This window comes from Lotus japonicus, chromosome 1, assembly GCF_012489685.1.
Source record: "Lotus japonicus ecotype B-129 chromosome 1, LjGifu_v1.2".
Classification (NCBI taxonomy): domain Eukaryota; kingdom Viridiplantae; phylum Streptophyta; class Magnoliopsida; order Fabales; family Fabaceae; genus Lotus; species Lotus japonicus.
In genome coordinates this window covers 88225869-88236773 of record NC_080041.1, presented here as the reverse complement: position 1 = coordinate 88236773, position 10905 = coordinate 88225869, and the positions used below count along the sequence as shown (strand labels likewise).

The 10905-nt window shown below is 35.4% G+C and overlaps 1 protein-coding gene across 2 annotated transcripts; it reads left to right on the top strand.

Annotated features, from left to right (window-relative positions):
• The first annotated feature begins 291 nt into the window (after positions 1-291).
• On the top strand, positions 292-4036 carry LOC130727500 (UDP-galactose/UDP-glucose transporter 7). 2 transcript variants are annotated; one of them, XM_057578644.1, is made up of 8 exons: positions 292-513; positions 668-751; positions 905-1010; positions 1088-1333; positions 2010-2120; positions 2228-2386; positions 3215-3358; positions 3526-4036. In XM_057578644.1, the coding sequence occupies exons 2-8, from the start codon at positions 711-713 to the stop codon at positions 3688-3690; spliced, it is 972 nt and encodes a 323-aa protein (XP_057434627.1). In that variant the 5' UTR covers positions 292-513; positions 668-710; the 3' UTR covers positions 3691-4036. The 2 variants fall into 2 exon arrangements, with proteins under 2 accessions (XP_057434627.1, XP_057434628.1); XM_057578645.1 differs by having other exon boundaries at positions 636-751.
• The last annotated feature ends 6869 nt before the right edge of the window (positions 4037-10905 follow it).

Sequence of the window (10905 nt, the reverse complement as noted above, 5' to 3'; positions counted from 1 at the left end):
TTCGGAACTTCTCCGTTAACTCCCCTCATTTTAGAGGTAAGATTTTTTCAAAAACATATTAAGAATCCGAAATCAAACATGCTTTTTAACATACCAAACATAAAATTCCAGTTAAAAAACATGAAAGTGTAAATAATGAAGTAGAGTACATTTAAGGAAATTACCACTTAAAAGGGGTTGAGAATTGATGTTCATGAGGTGAGAATATGAACTCCCAAAATGTAAAGTGAAAGCATGTGACGCCTGAATATAATAATGCACACAAATATGGTTGGTGGCAAGAAGAGGAAGACTCGCTGTCATGCACGGGAGTCTCCATCTCTGTACCGATTTTAGGGAAACCTCCAAAATACTATCACAATACTAACTAATTCCTTCCACTATTTCACTATTTTCTCCAACTTCCTCTTCACACTCAACTCCACTTTCACTTCCTTCCCTTTTCCTCTTCATTATTCATCACCAATCTCAATCTTCCCTGAAAACCATGTAAACTCACATTCAATTCACCAGGTACTATTTTAATATTACAATTGCATCATCTTCCTTCATTTTCACTCAATTCTTAGCTATATTATATTTCAGATTTCACTACTTGGATTCGATTCTGTTTTGCATGCTTTTCGTTTTCTTAGATTCATCGTGTTCATAGCGCAAGTTTTGGTAGGTCTTGACTTTAGATTTCATTGGATTCGATCTCAATTTTCGCCATGGAGATCCGTGCCGACGCTGAAACCGGTCCCTATTCAAGGTTTTTCCACATGCTCTCACTCCACTTTGTTGTTTTCACTGAATCCTAAAAATTTGCATTACTCCATGAGATTTTCAATCTTTGTAGCTGTTAACATTTGAATTTGAATCACTAGATGTTGCTGTTATTAGCTATGATTCTGTTTGATCGCAGTTTGGTCGCGGCAGTGTCGTATGGAATCGCTTCAATGGCCATGGTTTTTATCAACAAGGCTGTTCTTATGCAATATGCACACTCAATGACTCTCCTCACTTTGCAGGTGTTAATTGTTACTATGATGACCATTAATGATTACATATGGTGAATGTTGTTAATAACTGTATCTGTTTTTCTTAGCAATTGGCGACCGCGTTGCTTATACATTTTGGCCGGAGAATGGGATACACAAGAGCTAAAGGAGTGGATATTGCAACAGCTAAGCAGCTGCTTCCGGTTTCGATTTTCTATAACGCTAACGTTGCTTTTGCTTTGGCGAGTTTGAAAGGAGTTAATATCCCAATGTATATTGCTATAAAGAGGCTTACACCGCTTGCTGTGCTTGTTGCTTGGTGTTTCTTAGGAAAGGGGAGGCCTACAACTCAGGTACTGGTTTTTTATAATGTTCTTATTCAGTTAATTTATTGTTAATGTCAAAACTTTTACTTACTTTGTCACTTTATCAAGATAGTTTATGTATGATAGTTTAATTTATTGATTAAGGGTGCACAAAGATCTAAGAGTGCTCTTAGAAAAAGCATTTATGGTCTTTGAAGAGGCAGAAGAACCATTGGCTATAGAATTTTATTGATCTTAGTACCATGGTACTGCAGCAACAAAACTTTGATCTTGTTGTGGAAATATTAATCCCAAATGGATTCTAAAATTGGAGATGAAACCTTTTATAACAGTGAACAGGATCATTATGGTATGTTCATTTATCATACATTGGCATGGAGATCATATTAACCAAATATGTTGGTTTAATTCCAAAATTCTTAAATATCATTCGATTAGCCTTGTGTGCCTACTGCCTGATATGATGATTGGTTGTGTTTTATTCTTTCCCTCTCTTAAGCTGAGAAAGAGGATTTTGATATTTGATTTTCTGTCGTTTGCTTTTATTCTCATCAATTTTGTGTAAAACAGCCATTGTAGTATCTCAATGTAAATATAAATGTATTTAATGCATTGACTGAACTGCTGAAGTTTTGAATTGGCTACCAATTTTGGTAGTGTTTACACTCAATACGACATTCTATACATTTCTGTCAAATTTCAGGTGACTCTTTCAGTGATACTGATTGCTGCTGGAGTTCTCATAGCAGCCCTTGGAGATTTTTCCTTTGACCTTCTTGGGTATAGCATGGCCTTCATTTCTGTTTTTTTCCAGGTGATATGCTGATATTTCATTATCCATACTCTTATAATGGAGTAATGGCTCTGTAATTTTGCGCCGGTGCATGCTCTTCTCATCGTGTTGCCTACTCACCTACGCAGACCATGTACCTTGTGCTAGTGGAAAAATCTGGTGCTGAGAATGGTCTTTCATCAGTGGAAATCATGTTTTACAACAGCTTTTTATCTCTTCCATTTTTGATGTTTCTTATCATAGCAACCGGGGAATTCCCAAATTCTTTATCCATATTATTTGCAAAGGTCAGAATCTTCATGATTAAGCTACCATAGATTTAATATTTCAGACATTTGGCATCTTTTGTCTTTCATTCTAGAAAGTCCGATAAATTCAATGATTTCAATAGGAACTGCTGAAATGTCAAAAATAGCCTGATCTAGTTACTATAAGTTTATTTCCAACAGTAAATGATGTTCAGCACTTGTTGATTTCCTTGCAAATTGACTTTCTAAGTTAATGGACAATTCAAGAAGAATTACATCAGAACCAGCCTTCCCTTCCTCAGTCTGTTAATGTCCATTGAGAAGTTTCATACCAATTTCTAATTATTTGTTCACTCTAGATGCTAGAATATTGCTAGAGCCCAGAAGGTTCATTTCTCTCAAAGCTATCCCTATTCCTTACTTGAAAGGATTTGTGGAGAATCTGAGTTTGTTGGGATTGGGATTAGGCTAGACGGCTGAGGCTGAGATCACTTTATGTAAGGTGGGTGGGAGCCACTTATATTTTGGCGGAATAAGCTCAGGGGACGTTTACAGTAATAAAACACTTGTCTGTTTATAATATGCTTTATAAATACAAGTTAAATTAACAGATTAGTTGACTCAGTTTCTTTAGTTCTTCTAAATTAAAGTCCTGGCAAAGTAATTTCTCTAGTGGAAGTAAATGAAGGATCATAGCAACTTAGTTGTGATGGTTGACAAGTGAATCCATAGCTCGCAACATATTTTTTATAGGCAACACGTTTGCATATATTTGATGCTACCGCATCGCGGGGTCATGTATTATGTAATGATATATTGGTGTGAAATGAAGGCTATTATCTAACGTGAAGTTGATTTTCTTTGCAGAGTTATTCAGTTTCATTTTTGGCGATCCTTATTCTTTCATTGGTTATGGGCATCGTTCTCAACTACACCATGTTCTTGTGCACTGTTGTTAATTCTGCTCTAACTACAACTATTGTTGGCGTTCTCAAAGGGGTTGGTTCCACGGTAAGCTAGATCCTGTGTTTGCCATAGATTTTTCTGACGCAGAACAAAAATTTGAATTAAAATTGATTCATATACAATATTCATCCATCTTTTCTAAATGTTTTATTTGACTTGATTTATTTCTAGTTTTAGCTGCAATCATGATCTGTATCTTTTTGCTTCTTCAGACTCTTGGTTTTGTCTTACTGGATGGTGTTCAAGTCCATGCTCTGAATGTGTCTGGATTGGTTATCAATACTGCTGGTGGTGTTTGGTATTCATATGCTAAATATCAGCAGAAAATGAGTAAGACAGTGAAGCTAGTTACAGACGTGGAGGCTCATCGCACATAGACAGTGGCATTCAGGAGTTGTGATGAAAAGCAGCAGTTATATAGCGCATGTTTCGATGTGCGTCCAACTTCCACGTCTACCTTATAAATTGTGTTGATCCATAAGCTACAGGGTGTGGCTTCTTCGGTTGATATACTCGATTATCAATGAATGCGACGCAGAAACAAACGCTGTAATGTTTCTTTACTTTGATTTACTATGGTTGTAAACATTAGTTTCTTTTCCTCTTATAATCCATCTATATGTAAAAGCTGAAACACAAGTAATGGAGCTGCCACATCTTGTTTTGCCCATATCGAACCTTAATAGAAGTTTTCCGAGGGCCATGTTTCTGGCACGGTGAACACATACTAGTGTAGGAACTGAAGGCAAGGTCTTACGTTGTCATGGACTATGGACATGAGAGACCAGGATGATAAGATAATGATTTAGAAAAGCTCTTCTATTAACTTTTAACTAAATCACAAGATATTGGTCCAACAAAGCTACTTCTGATAACTTTAAAAACTTGACCCGAAAAAAACTTCTAACAAAATCATACTTCACCACATTATAAATTTGCTTACCTACAATTTGTCAAACACACAAATCTCTATACAATCCGATGATATTAAAAGAATTCAGCATCATGTCATACTTATTTTGCACAACAAATTAGAATGATGAAATGCAAGGGGACTGAAGCATAGCCCTATGCAGGTTAGAAATATTATCATTCTAACACGTCTCTCACGCAAGAACCTACTTAAGATTGGATAATACACACGTTTACTTACCATGTGCTAAAATTCATTTTTTTTCCTTTTATCAGAAAAATTGGGGGTGACAATGATAAAAGTTTAAACCAATTGATCATAGAAGCTTAGAAGATACCATATGAGAGAGATAAATGAGTAAGAGAATATCATTCTTTTATCTGTCTCTATAGTGTAGAGCTATGTTGCATGGATACGGGTACGGTACCGGGTACGGATACGAGTACGGTACCGGTACCGGGTACGGGTACGAGGTACGGCATTTTTTGAAAAACTAGGGTACGGGTACGCCAGTTATATATATATTTATATAAATATATATATAAATAGAAATAAAATGTTTTCTACCACTATTATTAATTAAAAATATCAAATCTCCTAAGGGTCAATACTTATATGAAAAACTAACATAAAAACCATCACAACCTAATGAAAATCATCAAAAGAATATGTAATACCTTAACATATATCTTCAAACACATACCGTCATAGATAATCTTAAGATTGAAGAAACATAACATAAGATTGAGTAACATTGAAGAGACATAACATAAGATTGTTCAACATAGACAGTAACACAAATTAAAATAGTGCAAAAGAGACAATACGATTGTTCAACACAACAAAACAATTAAACTATAGATTGTTCAACAACCAACAAGACAAAATCAAAGCTCTCTCAAACAGTAATGGTGTCATCATTCCCTTCTCCATCATCAGTGAACAAAAACGAGGTAGTTTTGAACAATTTTTTTTTTTTTTAAAAAGTATCCGGAGTACCCACGGGCGTACCCAAAAACGTACCCCAATTTTTTTTTTGGGTGGACTTGGGTACGTACCTGGTACGTACCCACGGCGTACCCATGGCGTACCCGTACCGGGTACAATGCGATTTTTGGAGTACCCATGCATCATAGGTGCAGAGGAGTAACAGCGAATAGTGTGGCGATCAATTAATACATGGCAGATTTTCCAAAGAAAAAGAAAAAAGAAAGAAGGTTTTGATTTGGCCTCTATACGCCCCCTACCTCGTGTACTGTCTGCGGTTCTCTTGAAAACCAAGGCTGGCTACGTGATGTGTTCCTAATATTTATTTTTTGGTAAAATATATTATTAAATTTACTTAAAATGAATATATTTGATCTTGATTCTAATTTTGAAATATTATAGGTGAAGTAAAGAACAACCTATGAAATGAATGTTCTAAGTAGTAAATAAAGTTTCTACAAAGCAAAGTAGTATAGGTGAAGCCAGATCAATAGTGTTTATATTGGTTTTGGGCAAACAGCTTCTTAGAACTCGTTTATGAGGTTAACCCTACCTTTAAAATTAGTTTAGAGAGGGAAGAATCATCTTACCCTGTACAAAAATTACTTTAACAATATATTTCATGATCAACGTGATATCTCAACAGTTTTAAAATTGATGCACGAGTTTGTACTTTACTTCAAGACTATATATATATATTTAAAATTGTTCTTGTAATTCCGACCGGATGTGGTGAATATCAAATGTCTTTCTATGAATCAAACTCTTGACTTAGGAGTTCAAGCAGTCATTTTTTACCGCTGCAATCGACACCTATTGAAGGAGAAATAGTTTTCCCTTTCGATAATTTCTTTTGCGCCATAGAATATATTCCTTTTACTTTTAGTTTTAGTGAAGAACAAGAAATCTAAATAAAAAACGATCACAAAACTTTCTCTCAAGTCTCAAGATAAGAATTATATCTAAGATATATTCCATTTACTTGTTGAAGAGAAAAAAAAGAAATCAAATTATGGAGTAGTAATTAAAAACTTGAAGGCCTAATTTTTTGGAAAACTGATTAGGGATCAAATTTACAGTACTATTTTAAACAACATGTATGGTTCACGAAGTCAATCCTCTTTGAGTGGGTGGTAAGACTTTTCATATCAAGTATTCTGCATTAATAATTGTGACTCAAAGCTTTGCTAAAACTAAAGCAATCACTGCTTAAATTAATATTTTATTATTCCTTCCTATTTATGATTTGGCCATAGTATCAGGTGCTATATATATATCATATATGAAATGGGCTAGAAGGTTGATAATGCAGTTATAATTTAGGCAGAAAACAGTTGCACACATGGTGTTGCTGGGAATGCAGTCGCACTGAGTCACTGAGTAACATACAGATAAGATAAGATGACCAAATTATATGTCCTGCTCCTGCAGCAGCTCCGCCCTGTTTTTCTCACATTTGAAATCCAGTTCAAATTGTTTTTTTGCCAAGATTTTACGTTGTCGGATCAGGCCGTCTAGGATCACATGCAGAGAAGCTAGATCTATGTAAACATTGACCAGAATCATGTTGCAAATATAATTTGGAACATATCTCAAATCAAATGTATCTTTCTTTATATTTTTTTTCTTAATCCTCATATTAGTTAGTCTCTGTCTTTGTGTCGCCGTCTGAGGTAGGTCCCTGACCGGAAAAATTTGTGCAAAAGGTCATCGTGAATGAAAAACGTATGGAGCCCGTCGGAGCTCCGGCGAGTGATGAATGGCACGCTGACTGGATTAATAAAGCTTACGTGGATTTAAAATAAAAATAAAAAATTACACATCAGAAAATTAAATTAAAATAAAAACCCAAACTAATTAAATTAAATTATACATCATTATTTTTTTTCTATTTCCAGAGAATCAAAAAATCTTCATCTCCTTCTTCATCATCTTTATCATCTCACATTCTCACCAACATCTTCTTCTCCATCCCATCATCTTCATCTCATTTTTTCAATACCCAAATTAAAAAACCAAGATCTAGAACCTCAAATGAGCAAAACGAGCCAAGTAACAGTGGTAGAAGTAGTCACATGCAAGTTCCCCACAATTTAAAGTAAACATTTTAAAACTTGTATCCAAGCAAAATTTCAGTCCTAGCAACTCTCGGGAGCACCAAAACTTCAATTTCAAAGGAATCAAAATTTCAGCAGGTTGCAATTATCCACCCAAGACACCACCTTTAGACACAATCTAACAAGACGCAAAACTCTAACCATAAAGGGGGTTCGATTCACTGAGCACAAATGTCACATGTATGAACAGAAATCTACTGGAAAACCACACCAGTGCTAGTTCTCAGATCTGGGCACCTCTGAATCTCATCAACCCCAACCCAACAATAAACCCAACAAACAACCTCAACCCTGCCTCTTTATCTTCCGAACCAAAAAACCAACCGAGGAACCCAAGCAAAAGAAAGAAAATCCAGAGAAAGAAAGAGAGATTCAAGGGAAAGATAACCATAAGTCCATAACCCAGATCGTACACAAGAACCCAGGTCGCAGGAGAACCGAAATCGCGAAAAGAACCCATATCCTTTGCAAACGCTGGTGCCTTTCTTGCGATCTTTGCGTCGTCTCCCTCTCTCACCTTCCCCCTCTTGAATCTCACCATCTTTTCTCTTGCATCGGGGGTTCTGATGGTGTTGGAGGGTTGTTCAATCCAGATCCAAGTTTCACACGCATCTTAGAATGAGAGGTGCGAAAATCTAAGGAGGAGGTTTCGGTTGCAGGTGGTGGTGGGGTTGGGGTTGGGGTTCTGGTCAGGTGAGGGTTGGGGTTTTAGTTGGAGAAGAAGAAGAAGATGAAGGAGGAGGAGATGATGTGATGAATTTCTGGGTTAGTTTTGGAGGAATTTGATTTTTTTTTTAATTAATTTGGGGTTAGTTTTGTTAATCTGTTTTACTTTTTGTTAATTAATTTTTTTGAAAGTAATTAAATTTAATTTTATGATGTGTAATTTTTATTTTTATATTTCCACCTAGCCTCATCAACACAGTCAGCATTCCACTTCATCGGAGCTCTAGGCTCCGGCGAGGACCTGCTCCAAACGTTTTGCAATGATGAGGACCTTTTGCACAAATTTTTCCGATGAGGGACTTAGTTCAGACGGCGACACAAAGACAGGGACCAATTTGAGGATTAAGCCTTTTTTTTTTTTGACAGAAAATGTATCTTTCTTTATAATTTTTAATTTCTTTCTTTTTTCTTAGTAAACTCTCTAACAAAACCAATTAAGTACAGTGGCGGATCCAGGACCCCGAGATTAGGGGGTTCAAATTTTATAAATGAACACATTGGTAAAAATATAATTTAAAACAACTTTAATATGTTTTATACATGATAAATTATACAAGTCATAATTTTGCAAATAGGTGGGTCTTTGGTGCAAATAGGTGCAAAACTTAGTCTACTAGTATAATTTAAAATTTTCAAGGGGTTTAAAAAAAATTATATAGGAAATTAAGTGCAATTTTTTTGGTTCAGGGGGTTCAGATGAACCCCCTCACCACAACATAGGTCCGCCCCTGGTTAAGTAGAATGGGAATAAAATTGTAATAACCAAACATGCATCTATTCTAACCTTAAAATATACACATATACCCATTTAAGTCATCGTGAGAAAATCATTTTAAAAGGTAAAATAAATTACTATAATGATTTGTTGAGAAAAACAATGGTTTGAGATTTAAAGAACACTATCTATAATGTGCTATACACATATGAGATTACAATCACAACTATTGATTTTTCAATCAACTGCGACGACGATGACTTATTTTACCCTAAGAAACGAGTTTCCTCAAGAAATATACATAGTATATATAAATTTATTTTTTAAACTATTTATTTTTTTGAAAAGAAAAGTATTATTATTGAATGAAAGAGCTTGAGATCATCCCTCTCAAGTAGGAAACAGGAAACAAGAAGAATAAACAGAGAAAGAACACCCTATAGCAAACCCCACAAAGGGTGACCTCTATCAATACCCGATTTGGCTAGAAAATCAGCAAGAGAGATTGCTTCTATAAAGATATGAAATGCCCCCAAACAAGAGACTTCCAACATCAAGAGGTCTATCTGATTTAGCTCATTAATTAGCTTTAGAGGGCTGTTTGCAGAATAATTCACCCAGCCTACAACAAGATAGCAATCACTCTCTAGAACCACATTAGTAACCGCAAATTCTTTACAAAATTTTAGCGCAACAAGAATAGCCTTAACTTCCGCCTCATAAGCCCAAGCAAACCTATTATTATTTTTTAAACTATTATAGTCTAAGTTTCCTTATAATTATAAAAAGTGAGATAAGTTTTTTAGTATGGTACAAGTATGTTTCACGAAAAGTAATTTTGTTCGAGCCAACAATTAATAACTAAATTATGGTGGGACTAGTTCTCTCACCTCATATGCATGTTATAAGTGAAATCATTTTGATTCTATATATTAAAATTGAGCTTAAAGTGATTAAAATTAAATTTTCTCCAAAGGTCATTCTCTATGCTAACTTTTCAACTTTGTTGTACCTTTTATCATGGTTGTCTGCATTTTAGCTAAGGTATACTTGTCTGTGCCAACATGTCGGACACGATGTTGTAACATCTTGACTATGACATGTGTCCCTGCGGATCTGATATGAGTTGACTGAGTTTTATGTGAAGCTGTGCTTTGATTACGTGGTATTCAAGCTAGGGTTGTTGAAGAAGCTTTTGTGTGCTATCTGGAATATATTATAGTGGAATCAAATCTGCTGAAGAGGATTTGATTTGGTTTAAATTGTGAAAGTTGTTATCTTTTGTTCAGATTTGTTACTGGTTTAAAAAATATTTGTTCTAGATATGTTTTGTGGACTCTATTTTGTACAAGCCCATTGAAGATCAAGGCATGCTGAAGAACTTCTATTTAAGGAGGCTTAGCCCTAGTTGTTAAGCGTGCGTTGGGCACCCAAGGATGGTGTTTTAGGGTTTGTGTTTGTGAGTCCTTGTTCTGTGAGTTTGTGTTTGTGTTTGTGAGTCCTTGTTCAAATCTTATTTGATAAGAGTTGGTTTGTTTTAGTTGAGTTGTAATCTCTTCAATTGTTGTTTGATCATGAGATCTGTCTTTACTCTTGTGTAAGTTTCAATCACTGTGGCAGTGATTGTGAGAGAAAGTGAGAGGGGGTTCTCATACTTAGGGGGAGACCTAAGTAATGAACCACGAGTAGGAATAGGTAGAAAGGCTGGGAACTGGGGCAGTTATGTTAAGACCTTTTTGTACTTGATTCTCTATAATAGTGGATTATCTTTCTCGGGCCGAAGCCCTTCAGATGTAGGTGATGTTGCACCGAATTGGGTTACCAATCCTCTGTATTCTTTATTGTTTTTGCTGGTTTAATACTGTGTTTCACTTCTACTATTATCTGCTGTACGTTGTGTCAGATGTCGTAGACATTTGGTTCGACATATGTCTTGTGCAGGAGCCAGAATTTCAAACTTCAAAAAACTTGAACTTAAAATGATTGTTTATACGTTATAGCTCTGGAATAATGTAAGCACAGGTTGCCATGAGATATAAACAATAACAGAAATTAATAACAGTAATAATACTTGAAGATACGAGCGGCGCATACACTTAATGTTTTTCCCTATCTTTCTTTTTTATTTTCTGCT